Raw genomic sequence first — 26527 nt, forward strand, 5'->3', positions numbered from 1 at the left:
GAAATTCACCCCCCATTTATGATAGACATAGAAAAAAATTAAACATCAATAATTAGGAAAAGTTCAAGGGGCAGAGGAAGGAGTCCAGGCAGATAGTGAAATAGTGAAATATAATGTCTCAAAGAGAGTGGAAGAGAAGGGAAAACTCCAAAGTAGATCCCAGAATAGATGGAAATTTGGAAAATGTTAAAGGAAGGAGTTTACATACCAGTTGAGAGGACAATTGAGTTGCTATTTAAACTCACTACCATTGAGTCAATGCCACCTCATAGCTTCAGCCCTAAAGGACAGGGTGGAACTGCTTGTGTGGGTGTCTGAAACCGCAACTCCTTCCTGGAGTAGAAATCCCAGTCTTTCTCCCTTGGAGCGGCTGGTGAGTTCAAACTGCTGACCTTGTGGTTAGCAGTTCAACATGTAACACTACGCGTAGCCAATGTGAAATCCCTTCAATACTTATGCCAGAATGAACATCTAAGTGATGAAGAGAGCTATAGGTATTAAATATTGATTTTAAAAGAAAACCATACAAGTACCGAAAGAAAACAGGGATTAATCCTCTACAACCTGATGTGGACCAAGATTTTTCTGGCCATTACTAAAAACCAAGATGTAACAACAGTATTCACAAATACAATTAGTTCAGCAAAAAGTTAGCAAACACTAAACAACCGTGACAACAAAATTACCTCTGCAGAGTCAAGCCATGCGCGAGGGGAGAAGCACAAGATTAAAACACAAGACTAAAATCAAAACAAAAACCGAGAAAAGATATTTCCAGTGCTTATCGTAAATAAAGGGCCGGTGTCCAATTATAAACAATTCTTAAGCATGTGCAGAGGGAAGGGAAAGAATAACAGCTCTCTTGAGAAATGAACAAACGATGTGCAAACAGTCTAGAGACATAGGAAATGGGCTCAACTGTAAGGGACTGAGGAAAAGGTACCCAAAGTAAGAGAAAGACACGCCATATTGACGACAGAGCCGAAGCCCCACCCACATACTCTGTGGATGAGATGGTGAAGACACAGGAACTCCTACACTTGGTTGGGGAGAGCAAAAAAATAGCACAGTCTTAATAGGGAATTGTGACACTGAGCACGAACCCCATGCCTAACCAAAGCAAGCTCATTGCCACTGAGTCCAGGCTGACTCGCAGAGAGCCTTTGGGCAGGGTAGAACTGCTCCTGGGGATTTTCAAGGCTGTAATGGTTTACCAGAGCAGAAAGCCTCATCTTTCTCCCAGGGAGCAGCAGGTGGGTTCAAACTGCCGACCTTGTGGCTAGCAGCCCAGCATGTGCCACCAGGGCTCCCTGCTAGGTTTAACAACCTCAGCCCCATCAATCTACCCTGAAGATACAGCCTAACAAGATGAGAAACATAGGCACAGGCTAATGAGTGAGGAACTGTTTGCAATAGCCAAATATTGGAGAATGGTTAAAAACTGGTTAAATACATCATTATACGTAACAGAGTACCATGCCCCTGGAAAAGAAAGAATGATGAAGATATCCATAAATAGATACGGAGTGATTTATAGAACACATTATTAAGCCCCCCGAACAAAGTGCAAAATCATACATGCAGTGTGGCAATGTTATGTAAGAGAGATAATCACACATTTGGTCCATTAGGAAAGGGGAAATAGAGTTACAGGGAGTAAGAGTTTGTAAGAACACCTTCCTTATTCACTAGTCTTGACACTTACACCACGTTCATGTTTTACCTTTTTTTTTAATCAACAAAGATGTTGATTTAATTAAATTCAAACCTAAACAAACGAATCTCAATAGACACCAGTTTATAGTCTAACTATACAGAGGGTGAAAAAACCACCAGCGACTTCCAGACCCCATACTTTGTATATCTTACTGGGATATAGACACATATACTCATACTGTACGCAGATGCACACACAACAGCATCATAACGAGAGAGAGAGAGAGAGAGAGAGAGAGAGAGAGAGAGAGAGAGAGAGAGAACAAAAGGAACAAAACATCACCCATTGGTGACTCTGGGCGGCAGGTCTATGAATGCACATTGTCGGGCAGTTTGTTCAAGATACAAGGCCAGGGAAGAAGAGAATAAAGGGTCCATCTCTAGCATTCCCTGGCGCCCTGCTAACGTTTTACTTGTTCTTCTCTGGTTTGGTTTAATATTTCTTGGGATGTGTATTAGTCTGGGTTGACCAGAGAAACAAATTCATTGACACTCATATAAGAGAGAACTTTAAATCAAGAAGTAATTATGCGTCAATAAAACATTCCAGCCCAGTCCAGATCAAATCCGTAAGTTCAATATTAGCCCATAAGTCTGATATTAGGCCATGGATTCCTCTGCAGACTCACGCAGCACATGCACTGATGCTGAATACAGAAAGTCCTGTGGAACCAATGGCAGTGGACACATCTCTAGGACTCTGGGGGCCATCAGCGTGGCTCCATGTGGCTTGTCAACAGGAAGGTGAAGCAGATGGAAGAGAGGCTGTGATCTGCTTGACTGGCTAGACTCCACCCCTTTATTCTATTTATCAAGTGGACATGAAATTGTGTACCTACCACAGGATGTAGTCACCAAAATCCCTAGGGCAACCCTGGCAAGAAGATGCCACCCCTGTGCCCCAAGGTGAGACGTCTGCAGCTTCTTTTTACATACGCCCAATCTTCTCTGACCCATTCGCCATCAATGGCTCAGAGTCCCCAGGAATTAGCCATCATGCCCCTCAGCTTCGTGCCAAGGATGTAAACAAAGTTCAGAGCCCTCACAGGTATACCGATCCATCTATATATTACAGATGCAATGAAACCTATGAGCCATTTTCCTACCAACTCGCACGAGCTCATGCAGTGCATGAAACCCAAGGTCAGCGGGTCAAGTTGACCTCATAGCAACAAAGCAGCTGCATCTTTCTCTCACAGGGCAGCTCCTGCATTTCAACTGACCTTGGTTAACTCAGCATTGAACCCACTGCTCCACCAGGGCGCCTTCACTACGCTCACTCTTGCTTTCTACAAGAAAAAAACACCCATTTATTTAATTCTTCACAACCTACAAGAAACGTGGTCTCACTGAGTTCTTCAACTAGTCGTTCCAGGCCAGAGAGCACCGTTCTAGCTCAGCTGATGCAGCAGAGAGAGTGGGCAAAACTCCCAGCCTTCACGGAGTGTATGTTTTTGCAAGGGCAACTCTGTAGTGAGCAAAAATAAATAAGCAAAATATAGAGTGAGTCAGTTGGTGGTACTAACTATGGGGGAAAGCAGGCACGGAGATAGGGCCTGGGGCTGCAATGTTTAACTAGAGAACTAGAAAAGGCGACATTTCTTAAAGCCTTGCAGATAAACAAGCGCCATCTAGCTCAAAAGCAACAAAGCCCAACAAAGCACACCAGCCTGTGCGATCACGCGGTGTCGATGGGATCAGGTATATCAGGCATCAAAGAACAAAATATCATATCATTGTGAATGAGGGGGAGTGCGGAGTGGAGACCCAAAGCCCATCTGTAGGCAACTAGAAATATGCTTACAGAAGGGTCTCGGGGAGATGAGCCAGTCAGGGTGCAGTACAGCACACAACTTTCCTCTAGTTCTTTGGTGCTTCCTTCACCCCACTATCATGACCTCAATTCTACCTTACAAATTGGCTTAGATCAGAGCATGCACACTGCTACAGATAAGAGCCCGCAACACAGGGAATCCAGGATAGATAAACCTCTCAGGGCCAACAAGGAGAGTAGAGATACCAGGAGGATTAGGTGATGGTGGGGGGAGAAAGGGGGAATCAATCACAAGGATCAATCTAGAACCCCCTCCTAAGGGGATGAATAACAGAAAAGTGGGTGAGGGGTGATGGAGGACAATGTAAGATATGGAAAATAATCTATAACTTATCAAGAGTTCATGGGGGAGGGGCAGGAAGAGAAGGGAGGGGGAAGAAATCAGGGGCTCAAGTGTGAAGACAATGCTTTGAAAATGATGATGGCGGCATATGTACAAATGTGCTTGACACACTGGAGGAATGTATGGATTGTGATAAGAGATGTAAGAGCCCCCAATAAAAGTATTTAATTTTAAAAAGAGGTGACTAGATGAGGGGGCAAGGTTGGTCACAAAGATATCCTGGGGTAAGAATTTTCCAGGCAGTGCATACGTCCTATGACGGGAGCAAGCCTGGCCAGGGTGAATAACAGGAAGCTGGTGGCGCTGGTGGAGCCGTGAGGGAACTTTCCAGGTAGAAGGAGGCCAGGATGGAAGGGTAGATCTCATTGACCTTGCCAGGCACCATTGGCCTTGGGCATGACTCAGGGTGAAATGACTCAGGGTGAAACTCCAGTCCGGGGGCTTCTGCACGGAGCAGTGATACGGTCTGACTCACATTTTTAAAGTCTTGGCTACACATGAGCCACCCTCATGGCGCTCTCTCTCTCTCTCTCTCTCTCTCTCTCTCTCTCTCTCTTTCTCATTTATAAGTTGATTCCCAAACGGACCCCCTTGGGAATCCTGTTTTCATTTCTTCACATGGCGGGGGCCACCTTTTCTTGTCTCAAGCTACCTCACCGTGGTGGCTTCTTCCAGTAACAGCTGCAGACGTCACCAAGGAATCATTGCGGTCCCATCGACTGGCTGGAGAGGCACACTAGCCACCAGTGGGTCTTTCCACGGTGCCCATGTGTTTGGAAGATGAAAGGGGGCATGGAGATTAGAATTCCTGTGGGTCATAAGCTTGTATTTGACCGGTAACATGGAAGACAAGTCCTGGCCTTCTTCCAGAAAGGCTGCACCCAACAAAAGCCATTGCAGTGCAGTTCTGGTCTCACATATGGGGTCGGGGTCTCCGCCAGTTCACAACAGCAGCAATACAGACTCTCCAGGCAAGGCTCACACGGACAATGAGGTTTACAACGGGGATGGAGAGACAAGGTGGCAGTGTGGGTCTTCTGGGGAGCCAGTGAGTACCGAGAAGCAGAAGGTGATCAAAATGGCAGTGGGGGTAGGTGTGTGTGTGTGTGTGTGTGTGTATAAACAGCTGGGAACATCCTGCTTCTCGGTCATTCCTAGAGAAGCCCTGCTTTCTTCCATTGCCCCAAACCACTCCTGTGAACCCAAGTCTTTCCTCGATGGGCCCATCCAGAGCTGACTCTCAGCGAGGGTTTCTTTAGAGAGCCCTCTCTGGGGCTCGCTGCTTCTCAGGGAGGGATTCTGGAGCAAGCCCAGAGAGAGCGTTCATCTCCTCGTGCTGGCTCTTGGGAGCATTTCTCACCGTTTCCCTCACCACCTAAGACCACGGTGCCAAGTGGAGCTGGGACCTCAGGCTGAGCCCAGAGACCCTGCCATTGTCCCCGGCTCCGTGCCATGTGCTTGCTGCAGCGCACGTGCCTCAGCCAGTGAGTGCCAGCAGTACAGGAGAGGGGGGCAAGTGAGGAGCATGAAAGAGAGAAACAGGGCAGAAACACAACTCCCCATCTTTCCATCTGTACCCTCCTGGCCCCTTTAGATCCGGTGTGGGACCGTTATCTTTAATGGGATTTTGAGGAAAGGGACAAGCAAGCTAGGAGAGACTGCCGCCCTCTCAACAACAAGCATCAATCCCAATAAAGCGGGCCGGCTTTACGGCCAGGCGGAGGAGGGATAATCAGTGTGTAAATTAGACCTCTCTTGTTGTCACACCTCAGGAGCACCAGGATTTAGGGAGGGAAGAGCAGACCAAGAGATGACAAGGTTGTAATTGGGAGACAGGAAGTGACACTATTTCTCACAGCAAGATAAAAAAAAAAAAGCTGGGGCAGGAGAGAGATTAAGAGAGAAAATGAAATGCACAATCTTTGCCAGGCCGGGTTATGGATGGCCCCCTTGCAATTAAAAAGAAATTACTTTTAAAGTGCCAAGAACTTACGTGATGTCAGCATTGGGGTGAAGCCCAAAGACTTCAGGGTTGTCCAGGGATGGCAGGGACTGGATGTATTCGAAATACTGGTCCAAGGTCTTGCAGAGGGGGATTTTATACCCCGTATAAAAACAGAACGACGGCTCAAACATCTTCTCGCTGAACCAGACCTGTGTGTGAAGGGGAAATAAAAGAGTCGCAATTGAGCATCTCCATGAAGACCTGCCGGGATAAGGGTGGAAGGGGCATCTTTATCTCTATTTTAATAGCCGTTTTATATTGGTTTTGAAAGCACTTTAGAGAAATCGCCGAGAGAAGGATTAGGTTCTCAACCTGTGGGTTGCGACCCCTTTGGGGGGGGGGGTCCAATGACCCTTTCACAGGGGTCGCCCGATTCATAGCAGTAGCAAAATGACAGTGGTGAAGTAGAACGACAATAATGTGATGGTTGGGGGTCACCAGCACATGAGGAACTGTATGAAAGGGTCGCGGCATGAGGAAGGTGGAGAACTACTGGATTAAAACCTTTGGGAAGAAAACGATAGCGAGAGAGGCCACACAGGTGTAAACAGTCAGACCCCGGGTTCTAACAGGTGTCTGGGTGGCTCGCCTTCCATGTGGAAGACCTTGGTTTGACTCTTTGAAGGTACACCCCAGGAGCAGCGCCTCCCCGCCCCACCCCCCAGCCCCACACCTGTCAGTGGAAGCTTGCCTGTGGCTATGATGCAGCACAAGGTCTCCGTGAAGTTTCTAGACTACGATGGAGGAGGAATTAAGGCCTGGCAACCCACTCCTCAACATCGCGAATGAAGACCCTACAGAGCACAGCAGTGCCATCAGCAACCGACCAGGGACGCAGGGCAGAACCGGGCAGGCCTTTGTTCTGTTGTCCCTGGGGCTGCCCCGCCCCAGGGGCCAGTTGGATGCTGAGACAGAGATGGCACCCATGCAAGCCGACCCCCAGGAGACCCTCCAGCGCTCTGCCAAGTCTCGATTCCCCTGTTGAAGAGGAGGGTGAAAGCACTGCCAAGTAGCTGTGGGCTGAGACACACACACCCACGTGTGTGTGAGAGGGGGTGGTGACGGTGGAGGGGATAGCTGGGCATGAACCTGCCTCATCCCATTCTCTCACTGCCTTGCTCCCAAAGGGCTCAGGCCAGGGGGCTGCGCTTGGGCACCAGGGGCGCCAGCACACGGCCAACACACCTCCTCCTTCCCAACGTCTCTTCTGCCCACCCCTGAGCTGACGAGCTCCCCTTGATATTGAAGCTATGTCCCTGGCCAAAAGAAGCAAATGTACCTAACTGCCTTGCGGTTTGCCTTAAGACAGCCTCTTCTCATTCAGTAGGAATTGATGTTCGGTAATGGAACAGGGAGAGAACAAATACATAGTTGGTATGAATAGACTTAAGTCTGAAAAGGAAAAAACATCAACAAAAAAACCCCATGGTGCTCAATGCCCAGGAGTCTATTGGAGGCGATGACTTAAGCAGACCGATTTTCCTAGTGGGGAGGGACATATGGGGTGCAGACAGAATGTCCAGGTCAGCCAGAGGAGTGGGTGCGAAAAGCAGGGGGCACCGCGTCTTACTTCAATGGGCAGCGTTTTCCCTCCTATCTGTCCTCTGTGTCCTCGTCCCCGCTCTTTTGAGTTTGGGTGATTGCTTTGAAATGCTCTGCGTGCAGTTCTTTCTTTTGCTTTGCCGGCCTCCGCTCTATCCCAATTCAGCTCCTCGCACAAAACGCTTAGCTGGAGCCGGGAAGAATGCAAAGCTGAGAGACGCAGTGTCCTTCCCTTAAGGAGCCCTTGACCCTATTAGAACGACCATCCAAGTGCAGAAGATCCAGGATACAATGTGCCCCGAGGTCAGAACCATGAGGAAATAAAAAGCAGCAAAGCGCGCAGGAGGCTTACAGCAGCAAGAGGGAGACAGCCAGGCGGTGGGTGTCAGGTCAGGCTCTATCAAGGAGGTGATCGTAGAAAGAAGGGGCAGGCTTTTCCAAAAAATGTGATGTAGGTAGGGCTTACATTTCAGCTCATTAATGTTATGTTCCATGGTCTGAGCTATTAATCAGCCCCCTACCCGAGCCCTGCCATGGTTGCTCAGGACTGGGGAAACTGCCTGAGCAAAGACGGATGAGTTGGTGCAAAAATGGGAAGCAGGGTGGAAAAATAATGAAAGTCAGGGTACATGACAATGAGTGGAAGGAGAAAGGATGGAGGAGGTAAGGTGCGGTCATACCGTAGATGACCCTGAGTGCCAGGGTGCCAACTGCACTTGATTTTAAGCAGGGAAGAGTGGTCGGAGAAGCTATTGGAGACAAGAGTGTGATGACTGTGAGCACTGTGCAGAAGGATTGGATTTTTAGTGATGTGCAGTGATGTGGGTGACATCAGGGAGGGAGGCCAAAGCCATGGGGTCTTCAGCATAACCGAGAGCAAATGGCCACGCTGGCTTCTTTGCAGTCAGGTGACATATATGTATCAAAGGAAAGTGAAGTTTCTTCCTGTTTTTCTTCAAGGTTTCTCTCTCTCTCTCTCTCTCTCTCTCTCTCTCTCTCTCTCTCTCTCTCACACACACACACACACACACACACACACACACGTAACTGGATTCACCAAAATTAACCAAGAACACACACAAGTAAGTGGATTCGACCAAATTTGGAGGGATTGGCAAAATTGTTGTTAGATTCCCCCCCAATAAATGGTTTTTTTAATGCCTTTAAAATAAAAGCCAATAAAACTGCATGTCACAGAACCCTCCTGTGACAGTGTGGCGAGAGACTGGCAGGTGGGAGAGCCACAAAGTCCAGAGCTGTCTCATTTGTGTATCATCTTATTTGGTAAGATGGCATGCCAGCATTTGTAGCAATGATCAAGTTATTCAATACTAATGACGGCGGAGATGTGAGATGACTGGGTTGAGTGGAACCCAAACCAAACCATACTCACTGCCATCAAGTCAATTCCCACTCACGGCCGCACTGCAGAGCAGAGCAGGCAGTACTGCCTGCCCGTGTGGGTTTCTAAGCCTGTAGACAGTCTCCTGGGTCTGCCACGAATTTGGTGAAAGCAGTGCCCAAAACGTCAGTGATCATTTATGAAGGACAAAAATAACCTATTGCTTATGAGAGAGAGTAAAAGCAACGGGAATGGGACCAGTCCATGGCCAGGGAGTCTTGGCGTTGGAGCCAGAGGAGGTGGCCCAACTTTAAGGAGAAGTTCTGAGAGAGAGAGATTGATTGAATGAGACTGGGAAAGGGTAGGATTCACTGCCCAGTGGTAAAGGAATGGTAACGTGGTAGAAACAACTTTCACTGAAGGCAGTGAGCACAGAGAGCAGAGGTCAGGGAAGCTGGGATCAGAGAATACAAGGAAGGAACCTACCCTAGGTCTGGCATTCCTCAAAAGTAGCCAAGGACTAGGGCCCAGAGGAGCAACTCTGCGCTTCTAGACTAGTGTCTTCACACGTAGGCTGCCATTCTTGGTGCTTTCCAGGGTCCTGAGTTGACCCAGAGGAGGGAGAAGTCTGGATAGGATTTGGAACAGGGGTCTGCTCCATTGATTACCAGGGTAGAGAGAAGTCAACGAGGAGGCAAGACAGGAGGTTGGGGTCAGAGAGAAGAATCGCCCAGTTTGAGACGGCTCCTGGCTCGGGCGTTACCTCGAGGGGAGTGACCCACACACAGCTCTCAGAAGTGTTGCTGAGCGCTGGCTCTGCGTGCAACCCGGAGAGCAAAGAAACCCCTTCTCCTCGCCAGAAAGACGCACGTGGTTCCTGCCCCCCCCCCCCCCCCCCCCCCCGCTAACTAAGGTAGTGGGTTAATCCGGGCATTTCTTGAGTTCCTTTTTTCTTTCCTTCCAGAAAAACAGTCCAAGAACATAAACCAAAACAGATGCACAGTGCTCTGTGTGTGTGTGCATGTGTGTTTAAATAAACTAATTTGCAAGGTGTGCACTGAGGTCAGTAAAAATCCAATCTGCTCTGCTGTGGACGACTCTAACCTAGAGGCACAGCAAATTCTCAATCTGCTGAGATTAAATTACGTTTCTCATCACCAGAAAGCCGGTGTGGTAGGTGCTAGAGAGATTTAGAGACTTAGCAGATGCGCATCTTCTTTTGAGGGGTTTATGATCAAATGCAAGAGCCCCAGTGATACAAACAAAGAAGCAATCAGCTGCTGACCAAAGTGTTGGCAGTGCGAACTCACCGAGAAGCATCTCAGAAGAGAGACTTGTAAAGCACATTGGGGTGGGAATGGGGAAGGCCCGGTGATCTGTTTCCCACACCTGTGAAGCACAACTCTGCACTGTAGGGTGTAGGCTCTTCATCGGTCAAAATCAGCTCCAGGGCAACTGGTTTCTTCCCTTCCCTTCTCTGTTCTCTTCTTTGGCAACTAGATCACACCTAACTTCTTCTTTCCCCCCACAGGCGTGGTTCCCAAGAATGTTTATCCCCCCAATAAACATTTCACAAGCAAATCGTTTTCAGAGCTTGTTTCCAGTCTGAGTAGCTGGAATTAACCTGAACCGATAACAGTTGCCTTCAGCTCCACACCATGTTACCACGATGAATTTTATAAATGCCCACCCATTTTTGCTTTCTTGATGTCATCCCACAACTCATCTGGTCTTCAGGTTATTTAGTGTTTGATGTGTCGAATTTGTTCTTGAGGCGGTTTCAAAACTCATAAACTTATTCTAGAAATATGCTGGGCTTTATCTACCCATGATAACTCAGATTCAGGAAGTATTGCCAACTGCTTCCAGAAAGTTGAGTCCAGTCCAACGCCCAGTAGCAGGGATGCTAGGCCATCTTGGGGATCTTCTCCACTTGCTTAATCTTCATCGGCATAATCCTGACTGTGCATGTGAGCAATTAATGACCTGTTCTCCACTTGGCTGCTGACCTTGTTTTGACTGATGCTTAACTTCGCCAGAATCTATTTCCGTAGATGTAGTCAACTTGATTCTCGTGCATTTTACCTGCGGAGGTCCATGTGTACAATTGTCATACGTGTTGTTGAAAAACATATTTGCATTGAAGAAGTTCTATCATGCGATCCCCAGGCTTCATTTCTATCACCAAGGACATCATCTCCAACCTCTGACCCTTTCCCTTTGTTTCCAGCCTTTCCATTCCAGGCACCAGTAATTATATCAGATTCAAGAAATTGGTAGACCTCTTCCATTTCTCCATCACTGGCTTCAATGATTGGTGTATAAATTGGAATGATAATTGTTTTAACTGGTTCTCCCTATAGAAATATAGATACTATCCTAACACTGTACTTCAAGATCAATTTTGAAATGTTCTTCTTGGTAAGTAATGCAACGCCATCACTCTTGAATGTGTCATTCCCGGTATAGTAAAACACATGCTTAATTGAGACAACAGGCAAATTAGACCATCCATATCAGCTCACCTACGCCTAGGATCTTGATCTTTATGCATTCTATTTCATTTTTTGACAACTTCCAGTTTTCCTAGAGTTTGTTAGGTAGCTTAGCCTAGGGAAGTGGGAAGTCCATTTACGCATGCCCAGGAGAGCCAGCATAGGACAAAGCTGTCGGATGGGCATTACACCTGGAGCAGCCCACCTGGGCCAGGTGGCTGCAATTCAGCCAATGGGATCAACCTGGGGTCGTTCACCACGCCTCCCCTGGGAACCCTTGAAAAGGCAGGGACCAGAAGGGAGAGGGTCTTGTCTTGGCTTGCTTGGGTGGTCTGGTCGTCTTCGTGGGAAGGGAGAGATCCTTGCGTGTCCCGGAGCAGTCTCTGCCAGGCCACATGGTCAAAGGAATCCTATGGGTGCCACATAAAACCTGATGCGTCTTTGAACTTTCATTAAATTCACTTGGATCACGAGCCCGGCTTTGGCGTGAAATCTTTCTCACATGGAGCCAAGGACTGAGGTTGAAATTTAGGCCGGAGAGAGAAACCTAACAAGTTTTCAACCATTTCTTCTCATTTTGACTCACGCCCCAATAAAAATCCCCAAAGCTGTGTTTCATCTAAGTCAGCTCCCAACCTGAAGGATTGCATTCTGGTATCATATCAGAAATTCCACTCCCAACCTGAAGGATTTGTGAGTACCTCCCAACCTGAAGGATTTGTATTCTGGTATCGTATCAGAAATTCCACTGCTATTCATAGGGTTTCTGTGGCTAATTTTTCATCAGTGTGTAAGGTCTCTCTCTCCTGGCTAGATTTCAGCCTCGGTCCTTGGCTCCGCATGGAAAAGATTTCACGCCGAAGTAGCGGGGCTCGTGATCCAAGTGAATTTAATGAGAATTAAAAGAAGCTTCAGGTTCTACGCGGCACCCATAAGATTCCTTTTGATCATGTGGCCTGGCAGACTGTTCGGGGTCACGCAAAGATCTCTCTCCCAAGTTTCCTCCCACGAAGACGACCAGAAAAGATCCTCTCCCTTCCGGTCCCTACATTTTCAAGGGTTCCCGGGGGAGGCGTGGTGAACGACCCCAGGTCGCTCCCATTGGCTGAATTGCAATCACCTGGCCCAGGTGGGCTGCTCCAGGTGTAAAGTGTATCTGAGCCCACCGGCGGGAAAATCCAGCTTTGTCCTATGCCGGCTCTCCTGGGCATGCGTAAATGGACTTCCCAATCCCCTAGGCTAAGCTACCTAACAAGTGGACTGTCTCTTACTTCCTCCTAGACTATCTTGTTCAAAGTGAGGAAGACTTGAAGCACTTGCTAATCAAGATCAAGGACTGCATTCTCCAGTCTGGATTACAATTCAATGTAAAAAAGAAAACGGTATCCTCACCGCTGGACCAATGGGTGACATCATGATCAGTGGAGAAGAGATCGCAGTTGTCAAGGATTTTACCTTGCTTGGGTCCACAATCAATGCTCATGGAAGCAGCAGTCAGGAGATCAAAAGAGAGACTGCATCGGGTAAATCTGCTGCACGAGACCTCTTTAGAGTGTTGAAAAGCAAGTATGTTACTTTGAGGACTAAGGTGCCCCTGACCCTAGACATGGGGTGTTCAACTGCCTCACATGCATGTAAAAGTTGGACACTGAACAAGGAAGACTGAAGAAGAGTTGATGCATGTCAATTGTGGTGCTGGAGAAGAATATTGAAAGTGACATGGACTGCCAAAAGAACAAACAAAGCTGTCTTGGAAAAAGGACAGCCGAATGCTTCTCAGAGGCAAGGATAGTGAGACTTACATATGTGGACATGTAGTATGGAGAGACCAGTCCCCGGAGAAGGACATAATGCTTGGTAACGTAGATGTGTTGACACAGTGCCTGTACCCATGGACTCAAGCCAAGCATAGGCACAATTGTGAGGATGGCTCAGGACCATGCAGAGTGTCGATCTGTTGTGCACAGGGTCTCTATGGTTTGGATCCAAGTTGATGGCACCTAGAAATCTAGCAAGCAAGTTTTCGTCTTAGTTTGGAAGCTCTGCTGAAATCTGTCCACCGGGGGTGATCCCACTGGGATTTGAAAGATGGGTGACAGAGCATCCAGCATCACAGTAACATGCAAACCACCACAGTACCACAAACTGACCGACCGGTGGTTGACTCTAGTTGGCGTGTACATACTGTTTATCCTTGATGTGAATGCCATAATTATTAAGAAATCATTTTCTCCAGAAAATGTTTATAAACATGGTGGGTTTGACTGAGGACAGAGGACGCGCTATCAATGTTTCACTGTGAATCCCAGCTGGAGAGATAAGGAAACCAAATTATGGTTAGTTACCCAATCACATAGTTGGAAGCTTGAAATCATCAAATCACTAGCAACTCCTAGAAACGGGCATAGAAATGTGTATTCAGTGATTGCCTCACAGGTGAGGTGCTGAGTCACCTGGAGGAGGGAGCAGGGGCTGAGGAGAGAGCCAGGTTATTGATAAAGAAAGGATCAACAAGCACACCATTGCTAATGAATTTGTTCTCATATCAGCAGAGCTGCTTCATCCTTTACGTTTGGCTTATGAATCGATTATGAACAACAATAACAAAAAAATTCCTATTGAAAGGAATGCAATGAAATGTGTCACCATGTTTGCTTGTTTCTCTCTCTAAATGGACTTACCCTAGCAAAGCAATTCAGTAGACGCTTATCAAAATCATCTGTCACCCTGCCTCCATATTGCACTTCTCCAATCATGTACCGGACTGTACTCCAGGACACGCCCTTTATTGAAAAGAAGAAGTATTGTCAGTCAAAACAAACCGTTATCAATAGGTTCAGACCTTTCCCTAGAGGAAACACGAGCTGGTCTACATTTAAGCTCATTCATTATTCTATATGAGTAACCCCCTTAACGACTAGGGGGCGGGCACGGCTAGGGTTGGTTCACCAAAGAGAAATCTACAATACTGAGCGCCAGTGAATGTACTGCCCATAGATTATTTTAAAAAGGTGGAGAAAAGTCTATTTTTCACTCTATGGGTTTAATCATCTCTCATCCTTATTATACTAATGCCAAGCTGTTGGGAGAGGGGGGTAAAGTAGTGTTTTAGTAGAGAGCAGAGAAAATCAAGTCATCACCACTTTAATAGGTTTTCTCAGTAATCTATTTTCTGGAATCAGTCTGAGAACAACTAGAAAATTACTTATCCACAAGATCTTTCTACAATACAACCCTCATTCTGTAAGCTATAGGTACACCCAAATTTCCATTAATTTCTATTCTATAGCAATCTTCAGCTAACAATATATTTCAAGTGTTAAATTTTTAATTAATTAAAATCCCTTTAATGTACTTGCTATAGGCAAAGGAGCAGGAGGCTTGGTTTTGATTTACTTCCTCTTGGTTGAAATTCTATTCTTCTGTCAACTGTTTCAAGGGAACTATTCTTCGTATGTGACAAAGTGATAAACCATCCCAGAAGATGTGCCCAAACAATACAATTCTTCATCGACCGGCCTCCTCTGAAACGGCCATGCTCTTAATTTGAATACCTTCTTCCCATTTCAAGGAGAAATGGCGGTTTGACCCTCAAGCTCCCACCGGCCCAGGGATAAATCCATCGTGGCTCTCCGTCATCATTCAGCTACTGCATTTTCTTGTTCACCTTGTAGACCTACTGTGGGCTCATATGAGGAGACTTGAAGGAAGGGAGTAGGAGGCAGAAAGACACTGGTATCTATTAAGCCCTTATAAACGCAGCAGTAGATGCCGCACCTGCCCAAATCCTCTCTTTCAGTGTTCACAGACACAACAGCCATTTTATTGATGGGGAAACTGAGGCTTTGAGATGCTCATCCACTTGCCCAAGACCGGGAGAAGCCAGGTTACCAATCCATTCTATGGGCAGCTGGGTTTGCAGGTTTACTTCTAGGGTTTTGAAGAAGGCTCTGATTCTCTAGTCTGTTCCCTCATGAATAAAGTGGGCGTGCCGACACCTCACAGATGCATAAGGATGGAGCTGAGGTCCTTCAAACACAAGCGCTGACATCCATGGGGATGTGTGAGCCGAAAGGTCAGCTGAGCCGTGGGAGCGACCTGCTGACTTTTAAGGCATGGATGACATTTTATTTAACGCGGCGGTTCTCAACCTGGGGCTCACGACCCTTTCACAGGGGTCGCCCGAGTCGCGACAGTAGGAAAATGACAGTGATGAAGTAGCAAGGGAAATAATGTTACGGTTGGGGGGGGGCCCGCCACCATGAGGAACTGGATTAAAGGGTTGCGGCCGGAGGAAGGTTGAGAACCACTGACAAGGCGTCCAAGGCGGTGGTATTTGGTAACACAATGAGCCTGGGTTTCTTCACAGATGGCTGGCCTAGAGGTGTGTGTGTGTGTGTGTGTGTGTGTGTGTGTGTGTGTGTGTGTGTGTGTGTGTGTGTGTAGACAGAGCAAATAGGAAGGAAGGAGCTAAGAGTCTGCATGCACCGTTACAGTTCAAGTCCGAATGGAAATCGCAGGTCCAGTAAAACCGCAGGACGAGAGGAGCAGGCCCGTGGGCGAGGAGAGGAGGGGAGGTGTTCCAGCAAGTTCCCTACATACCAAAGGCTGAAAAATGACTCTATGAATCCTTGTTTCAGGGGAGCGATCAAAGCGGGAACAAAAGAAACCCCATGTCACTCACCTTTTTAATATCGCATTCATCAAGGTGATTCTGAATAAACTGGACGCTGGCGGTGAAGTCGGCAGAATTGAATTCATAGGGGATATTCCATCCCAAGGGGCCAAATTTGCGCCGTTCCTTAGAGACACCAAAGCAAGCGCCGTGTGGGTTTTAACATATTATTTGCAGGCCCCGCCCCCTCTTTATGATGAAAGTAGAGCAAGATTAAGGCTGCTGGCTGGACATAACTTGAAATCGTTTTACGGGGAGTTCCTTTGCACCGCTCCTGGCCCAAAGGCTGGCAGTTTGAACCCACCCTGAGTGTCTCCGCAAACAGGCCTGGGAATTTGCTTCTGGACAAACTGGGGGGGGAGCAGTTCACTCTGTCACCCTGCACGCACAGGGTCACCGCCGTGGGGATTGACTGGTGGTGACTGGCAACAACAGCCATTTTATTTATTTATTTATTTTAAACAACAGCCATTTAAAAACGATCCTTTAATGGCCCCAAATGGTAAGTTCTTAGGGTGTGCTGTGTTTTGTTTTAAACAGAAACCTTGGCTCCCCCCCTGCCAAGTCACAGGAATTCGGGGAGTGCTCGCTAAGTACCAGTTGAATGGATTTATTCTACTTTAGACTCTTGGAAGCTTTGCGTCTCAAGCGAAAACATCATAGGCCTTCAAAACAATCTAGGCATGCGTCTAGTTGCACTGGGTCATCTTGCAAGTCCATATTTTAAAAAATAAAAGTATGCACTGGACACACCATGTGTCTGTCCCAGCATTTTCACGGGACCTCCGTTTTTAACTCTGACTTAGTGACGAGGGTTGCGTGGCCTACCAAAGAGTGACTAACTTTTACATGCCAGGTTACCCACGAGGACTCCAAGTGGGCTCAGGTGCAACGACCCAATGCCTTAGTCATTCTGAAGATCATTTTACAGGGACACACAGGTGATTCACCAAATAAACGATGTAAAAATCCCACTGCCATCCAGTCTGGTCCACCCACTGCATCCCCACAGGGGTTCCTGAGACGGGAACACTTTACAGGGACAGAGCACCTCAGCTCTCTCCTGTGGAGCAGCTGGTAGACCGGGACCACTGAGCTTGCTGTTTTCTTACTGTTAGCCCAATGCTTCCCCACAGGACAGCCCCAGAACTCCTTAGTAAACCGAGTAAATGAGACCAAATGTTACCAGGCCATCAGCTGTCCCTGCCCTCAACTCACCACTCGCCTCTCAGGAAGGTCTACAATGTATGTGGATCACCCTATAGGCATTTAGCCCCAGGGCTCAGAGATGAGGACCCACAGGGAAAATATAGGCCCTATACGCACATAAGGAAGAAATAAGACCAGCTCTCCACCTCTACCTATGGGAGCCGTGGGGTGGCGCAAACGGGCCGGTAGTTCCAGTCTTCCCAAGGCGCCCTGGTCTGCTTCTGAAAGTGCCACCACTGAACACCAGAGCAAGCCCAGTTTGCTCATCGCGAGTCAGAATCTACTCGGTGCCAATGGGTTTTTACCTCTAAATACATATTCTCTTTTTATTCCTCTCTTCTTCTCTCAGTTCAAATTCAAAACACACACACACACACACACACACACACCCCAGAGAACATATGATTACCACCGACTTCACACACTAGTCCAGTTCTTATTGTCACTAGTCCGTGGATCAGTTTTAATAATCTCATCACTTAAAGCAGCGGGTCTCCACCTGTGAGGCATGACCCCTGTGGGGGGTGGGGCTGTAAAAAAACCCTTTCACAGGGGTCGCCTAAGACCACCGGAAAACACATATTTTTGATGGTCTTGGGAACCGGGACACTGCTCCTCTATCGTCTCCAGGTGGGTCCGCCCACATGCAGATAACACCCACATATATGTACCCTGCGTGAACAGTGTTACCCATGCTACATCATGCTTCAAGACAGCATTTCAGTTGTTTGTCATTAGAAATAAATATTTCACAATACATAAGGACATATTGTTTTTGTGATGAATCCCTGTGCTTTAATGATGTTCAATTTGTAACAATGAAAACATATCCTGCATATCAGGTATTTACATGACAATTCATAATAGTAGTAAAATGACAGTGATGAAGGAGCAATGAAAATAATGTTATGGCTGGGGGGTCCCCACCACATGAGGAACTGTATGAAAGGGTCGTGGCATTAGGGAGGTTGAGAACCACTGACTTAAAGGAATCTAGGGACCCCCCAGTGGTGTAATGCATTAGGAGTTGGGCTGCTAGCGGAAACGGCCGTGGCTCTAACCTACCAGCCTGCACTTTGGGACAAAGCCTGCTTCCATAAGGACGACAGCCGTGGAAAGCCTCTGTCCTTAGCTGGTGTGAGTTGAAACTGACTCAAAACCCATGGGTTTTTGTTGTTGTCCTTTAAAAAAAAATGGGTTTAAATAGATTTTAGTTTGGATAAGCTCATAAAGAGGCCAGAAAAGAAATTCAATAAGCAAGGGTATTTTAGTTGATGGGTTTCAGGTCATGCTTTGAAACCATTCATCAAACCATGAGAGGTTTCTTTGGGTCTACATGTTCTAATTTCGGAGAAGAGATGGAGGGAAAAATAACCATAACCCTCAAACATGTAAAATGACACCATCACACGGCCAGATTTGCACTTCTCTGGGTGAGGTGATCAGGCATTAGAGATTTGCACGGGGTGACGACCACCCTCATCCCTTAGCTAATTCACCCAGGCTTGGGGTAACTAGGCCCCAAATCCTGAGCAGATGATTTCTCTGAGGCATTCAGATTTAGGATTCAGGATCGCTGTCAGGACTTAAAACGAGGACGACTTAAGAAGTCAGGAGTCGTGGGATGCCATCTCCCGCCTGTGTGTAGAGAAGCTGAAAAGGAGCAGAAGGTGCTATCGTGCTGGGAAGAGTAATCATGCAGCCCCAGGCGCAAGTGGAAGAGCCTGGCTCTTAGAAGTGCCTGCTTCTCTGGGGACCTTTTGCTTCCTAATCCTAGCAGCAGATGGCCTGGATTGGTTTCCTTGGTTGTTTCACTTGGAAAACTCTTGGTCCACGTTTTGAGAAGTCCCTAGGTGACACACATCATTGAATCCTTGGCACCTTGGACAATCAAAGATCCAAATTCGCTGCCATCAAGTCGATGCTGACTTATAGTGACTCCTATAGGAGAGGGTGGTACTGTCCCTGTGAGGTTCTGAGACTGTCACACTTTACAGGGTGCCTGGTGGTTTCAAACTGCCGACCTTATAGTTAGCAGTCCAACGCATACCCACCATGCTCCCGATTGGCACCTTGGAAGTCCAGTGCTATTCAGACACACAGCATGTCTCCATGCAGGGCCAACTTAAAAACCCCAGGCTTAGTTTGGCTTTGCTTTTTAAGCCTTGAGCAGGACCAGCATGCCTCCTGCTTTTGCCTGGCCATGGGCATCAGCAGCTTGAGCGGAAGAAGCGTGCTTTCCCCATCAACATCAGTCAGTTGATGGTTCCTGGAATGCCCTCTCACTCGCTTGGAGGTCAACTCCAAGGTTCCTACAGAGTTTTTAATTTTTTAGTGGACCGTAGAAACACGGAAGTGAGCCTTCTCTATGGAATTCCTTGGGAGGGTGGACGGGCAATGTATCTGGAAACGCACTTTTAGTTCTGGGGGCTTCTTCCATGAGGCGGGCTTCAAAGACAAGACTATTAGTGAAAGGCACCTGTGTTTTTAATGTTTAAAAAAAGAAACACCAAATCTAAAACATTTTTTGGACCTGTGTGGCTGACGTAAATTTTAATGTTGAGTTATAGACAGGGGAGACTAAATGAAAACCAAAAAAACAATTTTTTTTCTTTCTTTCCAATTATGGCAGCTGTTTAAATTGGCTCTCTGGAAACACTCCCATGTATATGCATCGAGCAATTGCGATTTAGTTGCTCCTTAAAATGTGCTGTTTGACAATTGCCCAGATGATGAGAGTTGCTTCACATTTGTGTGACTATCCGTCTTCACATACAGCTTTTCGTTTGGATGTTGGCTCACTAAGGCCATGGACTATTTTCGTTCGCTTTGGGGGTAGGGAGCGGATTTGGAGACAAAGTCTTGTTTATAAAAGAACGCATTTCCTTTTCTTGCTATTTATTATTATTATTATTTTGGTACTCAATGATCTGTATCAGTGACAAGCCAGGGAGTAAAAATGAATGACCCCTTGGGCATGATCACAAGATCAACTAAAGCCAGGCAGGCCTAAGATTTCATTTGGTCTCAACAACAGGGCTGGGGTTGGTTCTCCCTCCTTTCACTGAGAATACGAACTCTCTTGAGTCCAATTAATGATTTGGAGACCGTGCATGGTATGTACCTCACAATGTAAAAATATTAGGGCAGATGTGTTCTCAAGAAGTTTTCATCCACTTGAGAAAATAAGACTTAGAAGTGAGAAGAGGACAACATGAAAGCGAACATAATTAACTGTCAAAATGCAACAGACAATAAGCCTGGAAAAGGTGCTTAATTAGAATGACATTGAAGCTGATCTTTGAAAAGAGAAGGGACCTGCCGGCATGAACAAACACAGGGACACTCACCCTGTGACTCTCCAGGGGGCTGCAGAGGGTCAGCTTTCCTGCAGCCGAAGGTGCACTCTGCTGAGTAGCAAGCATCACATGCTCCCGGCATTTTTGAGACCAAATATAGACAGATTGTAATATCAGAATAAGGAGTTAAAATGGGTCTCCACAGAAGAGAGTTACTGTCCCCTTGAGGGGATGAGTTGATGGGTCCCTGGGGGCTCAGGGCCACAATCTCAGGAAACGTCAAGGTCAACTGGCACAACATAATCTGCCAGGACACTGTTCTGTACCCTATGGCACAACATAATCCGCCAGGACACTGTTCTGTACCCTACTTCAGTGAGGAGTGACTGGGGTCTTAGAAGTTTGTGAGTAGCCATTGACAGTACAGCTGACAGGAAGGAGGATGGGCGATAGAGGGAGTTCTCTCCAGCGAATGCCAATGCAAAACAAAACTTAGCTGGCCGTGCCACAACAAAGGGGTTGGAAAGAAATCAGGCACGCATTAGACACCCAGGGGGACAATCCAAGTTGGGCACCAACGTCACCTAGACACAGGTGAAGGTCAACCTGGGCAACACTAGACACCAGCAACATCACTTCATCAGGTGCACCTGAACTTAGCCGCTCAGCAGGGCCAATACCCCCAGCCACATGCCCTCAAGGAGGGTAGGGGGGATAAAAAGCAGGGACCAAGGGCAGTCACTCTCCCGTCCCTCCCTCGTTCCTGAACTCCTTCCACGGGAGCTTGCATGCTCCCCTGATGCGGCATCTTCTGTGGAGAACTCTCGCTCAGTTCCCGCGCGGCCTTGCACGCATTCCAGAGATGGCGTGTCCCATCTGAGACTTCCCTTTCCCTCTAAAAGTGACTTGGATTGACAAAAGGGCTTCCGCCATGTGAGAAGCAAGAACATTGAGAAGCAAGAACCGAGGCAAACCATCCCAGAAACCTCACACAGCCATGGGCCTCTCTTGGTGTGGAATCAAAAACAGTGCAGCGAACAAGAAGCAGGGCCACGGTCCAGAGTGGTCAAGGGCACAGGAACTGAAGCCTGCATGGCCCTGAGACCAGAGGAACAAGACGGTGAGCAGTGACCACGACCGCTCCCTCAAAAAGAGACCTCAACAGAAGAGCCACGAGGGAGTTGTAGAAAATTTTGGAATAAAACTCAAAATCATGGGGGGGAAAACCATGCCACATATAAATTGGTGAGATCCCTGAGACTATAGCCTAGAGTCACCTTTCTTTTATGTTTGTTTTTGTTGCCTGTTGTTGTTCTTTTTAAAATCATTTTATTGGGGGCTCATACAACTCGTATGCAATCCATCCATCCATTGTATCAAGCACATGTGTACATGTGTTGCCATCATCATTCTCAAAACATTTGCTTTCTACTTGAGCCCTTGGTATCAGCTCATTTTCCCCTTCCCTCCCCACCACCCCCTCATGAACCCTTGACAGTTTATAAATTATTAGTATTTTATCATGTTTTACAGTCTGATGTCTCCCTTCACCCACTTTTCTGTTGCCAGAGTCACCTGCCACTGAACTCCAGGGCTGGTCTTACAAGAGGAGCAACACCACCAGGGAGGCAAGCACTCTGTAGATCACAAGACCATCAGAGACAAGTTCATAAGGCAGGAAGGTATGGGAAAGAAGGGCAGCATGCAATGAGAAATGTATTTGTCATGGTTAGGGGTTATGCCTCCTGGACACTCCTGGGTAAGGGCAGGGGCGGAGCCCAGGCTACCAATAGGATCACAGCTTGGGGCTATGTCCCTGGGCATGTGGTTTTTTGTATGTGAGAGAGAAAGACCAGGCAGAGTAGACTCCTCCTTGGCTCTTCACCATCTGCTGGGGCTGAGTCTTGCATCTGGATGCCAGATCTCCTGTTGAGTCATCTACCAAGCCTGGGGGCTGCCAGCGGACTACCAACTGTGGATTCATTTGGCCGACTTCGGATTCATATTATCTCTGCATCTGCCAGCCTGTGCCCCTCGCTGGCTCTGCTTCGTCATCCCTGCCCCCTGTTCTCCAGCTTTCATGAGTCCGGAGAAGCCTGACTTGGAACCGGATTGGACTTCCCTGCTTCCACAAGCAGGTGAACCATTCTTGGTATCAATCTCTTTCTATATGCCACCCATACAAGCAGCACTTCTCCTGTTTCCCCCAAAGAACCCAACCTAAGCCAACATGGGAGGAGAGAGATGGATGATGCTGTCAGCACTGGGGAGAGTGCAGTTAACATCACGGAGCAAAGCGTGTATGAATTGTTGAATGGAAAATGCTCTGTACGCGTTGTAAACCCAAATCACACTAAGAGAGTCTTGTCTTGTCTCTCTCTTTTTAATAAAGAGGGAGTCCTTATGCACTGTGGACCCCGCTGAGGCTACCATTCCTCATGAATATTTCCACTGTTGCTAAGAGTCACGGTTACAGTCTCTAAGTTTGTAGCTGCCACGGCAGACCATGGAGATGCTGACCAATGACTCCAACTGAGTGTCAGCAAAAACAAGGCGATGGGGAGATAAAATCTAAACCACAAAAAGAAGGTTAAAAATGACCGAAGCTTCTTGCCTGAAGGCCAGTGGCAAGGTTTGGTGGTTATTTTCCATCTAGTTGCATATTTGAAATACGTGGGGAGTTTTTTAAAAAAACATCTGAGGCCAACCCCATCTGGCTCCTTCTCCTCAACCTCCTGGGAGAAGGGCCCAAGCACGGGGAGGGAATCATTGCCTGGATGCCCAATGCTCAGCTCAAATAAAGCAAGGTGGACTGAGCATCGACGCTAACTCTGACACAGCCATTGGTCCGGCCTTCTCCAGAGTCCCTCAGGAGGCAGAGTTAGTGTGGAGCTCGCTGTCCATGGAAAGGGTGGAGTTTGAAGTCCACCCACAAGACTGTGGGAAGACAGGTCTTGGATCACCTGGCCAGGAATGGATTTAGTTGTGAGATATTTTTGTTTCTTGTTTTTTTTTTCAGTGAGGGTTGGGGTGGAGGTGTTGAGAGGACACTAAACATTTGGTTTCTGTTTCCAAACACCAACACTTTGGAAGGACCCATGTTGAACATGGAAACCCCAACCGATGGCTGCCAGCTTGCCCCGAGATCTCCAGGCAGCTGCAGAGACTGCGTTGAGGCCACAAAGAAGTTTCCCTGTGGTTTCTCATCAGGAGGATGAGTGGGGAGCAAACCGGATAAGGCATGCTCTGGTGACCTGGATGGTCAGTGTCTCACCTGGGGTGCTCCGAGGGACTGGGTGGCATGGCAGAGATGTCATCCCCCTGCAGGGGCACAGCTTCCCACAGGGAGGCTGCTGGCTAGCCTACATGGATGGGAAGCTCCTGGAGGAGAGGTCACAGTAGCTGAGGAAGAAGGAAGCCAGTGGGGGCCGTGGAACCAGCAGAGCTCCTTCAGAGTTGCCTTGTGCCTCTCTACAAGTTCCCTGGCCTCCAATTGGGTAAGCCTGGTCTTGTGGCAATGACCAAAGAAACTCCCCCTTCGACTACATTTCTAACCCAGAGTTGTCCTTGACTCACCCCGACTCCTTCCCCTTTCCTTAATACAGCAAAACCTGTGTGAGTCAGAACCTGTGTAAGGCAGACATCTGCCAGAGAAGGAAAATGTACATCATTTCCACAAAATTGGGTGGTAAAGCAGCACCCCATCAAAGGCAGAGAACTTGGGGTACTTCGGAAAATGGGGCAGTGCCATGGGGGTCTAGCTCACCCGGTGTCACTGTGATGGGACAGAAGGGGTGCTCATTTTGCTCTCAGCAGCAGAAGTAGGGTTCACATAACACTTCATGCCGTTAACTGGGGTGAGATGATGGCATATCGCCAAGCCCAGGTTCACTCTCCAGCATCCACGTGCATGTGAAGTGGGATGGAAAGGAAGGAGACTTTGGGTCAGGGCAAACCTTGGTCCTCACAGTGACATCTTTGCTTTTCACACTTCGAGGTCTTTTGCCACATATATGCCCAATGCATATGTGTGATTTCTTGACCACTGCTTCCGTGGGTGTCGATTGTGGGACCAAGTGAAATGAGATTCTTGAGTCTCAGCGTTGTCACCAAATCAGGAGAACTAAAGGATAATGGATGCCCGTGGGTCGTGGTGTTGGCGAAGTTGGTTGACGAGCCCATGGACTTCCAGCGGAAGGCACGGATCTGTCTGGAGACAAGTCCAGACAGAATACTCCCTCAAAGTAAGGATGGTGAGGGTTTGCTCACATATTACTAGAGGGGTCCAGTCCCTTAAAAGGAGCCCTGGTGGTGCAGTGGCTATCTGTTGCACTGCAATCCTCATGGTCAGCAGTTCGAAACCACCAGCAGCTCTGCAGTAGAAAGACTGAGCTCTCTATTCCCGTCAACAGTTACTGTCTCAGAAACCCACAGGGTCGCTGTGAGTCAGCATTGTCCGATGGCTGTGAGGGAGACCCTTAAGGAAACACATGATACTTGGTTAAAAAATGTTAAAAAGTCAGTGAAAAGAGGAAGGTCTTCCAATTAGATGGATTTCCACAGTGGCTGCAACATGGGGACTTGGGGCAAGACCAGATAGCGTTGTGATTGGTGTTACATAGGATTGGTTGCTATGAGTTGGAACCAACTCCACTGCACCAAACAACAAGAAGATTCAGTGAAAGGAATGGTGTTGAGGTGTTTGCTTCACTGTCCGGTGTGTCCTGGACTCCAGTAGGAACTCCTCCCTAGCTTGGAAGCTTCAGATTACATGACATGAACCAATTCCCTGTTCTTTTCCCCAGCCTCTGCAAGGACAAATATATTCATCACATTTGTATGTGAAAGCAAGGGGTATCTATGTTAATTTGACAGAAGCAATCGGTCAGCTCACAAATCAGGTTATTGTGCCCAGTGCTGGGGATAGAATTAAAATACGAATATATCAAACTCTATTCAATCCAAAACATTCCTTCCAAAAGGAATTGTGTCTCAAACTACAAAGTGCACAAGGATCACTTGGGCACCTTGTTAAGATGCAGATTCTGACTGAGGAGGTCTGGGATAGGGCCCGAGAGTCTGCATTTCTAGCCAGCTCTTATTCAATACTGTGGTTCACATACTCTGTTGTCAACTTGAGACTATTAAGAGTGAATGGGGTGGAGTTTAGCCTGTCAATCAGGTTGAACCTTGATGACCTCATTTGGAGGTGCTAAGGAGATAAATAGCTCACTGGAGGTGGGACACAGACAGACTCTGCTTTGTTTCTCTGCAAGACATTCCTGTTGACATGGAGACACACTGATGGAGCCAGAGCCCTGGAGCTGGAGGAGCCACATGGAGACCCACACTAGCGCTGAGATCCTTCTACCGCCACTGGATCCACAAGACTTCCCACCCACTGGCCTGCGATCTTCCTGCCTTCGGCATTATTGCATGGCTGTGTGAGTCTAAAGAGGAATTTATGAATTAGTATTGGACATATGGGCTAATGTCAGACTTATAGATTTGATCTGGACTGGGCTGGGATGCTATCTTCCATATATATGAGGGTCCTGGATTTATTTCTCTAGTCAACCCAGACGAACACAAATACTGATGTTGATGCTGTTCCAGGATCATACTTGGAGATTAAAACACTGAAACTCGCAGCCGTCATGTTGATACTGACTCCTAGCGGTTCTACAGAACAGGGTGGAACTGCCCCATGTGCGTTTCCAAGACTGGAGCTCTTGGAAGGAGTAGAAAGCCCTGTTGTTCTTCCATGGAGTGGCTGGTGGTTTTGAACTGCTGATCTTGCAGTTAGCAGCCCATCCTGTAACCACTATGCCACCAGGGGTCCTTTTTGAGTATTAAAGGATGCTGGGTTTTTCTGTCCAGCAAGTTCTGTACTAACCAAATAAAAGGGATTTTTTTTGAGGCGATAGTGCCATAAACATTTCTGAAATTGCTGGAACAGGACAGAGGAAAATATCCCCGAGTTCTTTAGAATCCCTTTGTAGTCATAGAACTTGCTAGTAGAATTTTAGAAGTGGGAAAACCCTCTGTTTCTAAACCATACAGTTTG

The 26527-nt window shown here is 47.4% G+C and overlaps 1 protein-coding gene across 1 annotated transcript in view; it reads right to left on the reverse strand.

Annotated features, from left to right (window-relative positions):
- DNAH8 (dynein axonemal heavy chain 8) overlaps window positions 1–26527 on the reverse strand; it is a 358510-nt gene that overhangs the window by 43509 nt on the left and 288474 nt on the right. The window contains exons 85-87 of the mRNA XM_075554113.1: window positions 15962–16078; window positions 13959–14060; window positions 5887–6047 (exon numbers count right to left, since the gene is read on the reverse strand). Coding sequence (XP_075410228.1) covers window positions 5887–6047; window positions 13959–14060; window positions 15962–16078 — 380 coding nt within the window. The remainder of the gene's footprint in view (window positions 1–5886; window positions 6048–13958; window positions 14061–15961; window positions 16079–26527) is intronic.

Source organism: Tenrec ecaudatus, chromosome 7 (genome assembly GCF_050624435.1).
Source record: "Tenrec ecaudatus isolate mTenEca1 chromosome 7, mTenEca1.hap1, whole genome shotgun sequence".
Lineage (NCBI taxonomy): Eukaryota > Metazoa > Chordata > Mammalia > Afrosoricida > Tenrecidae > Tenrec > Tenrec ecaudatus.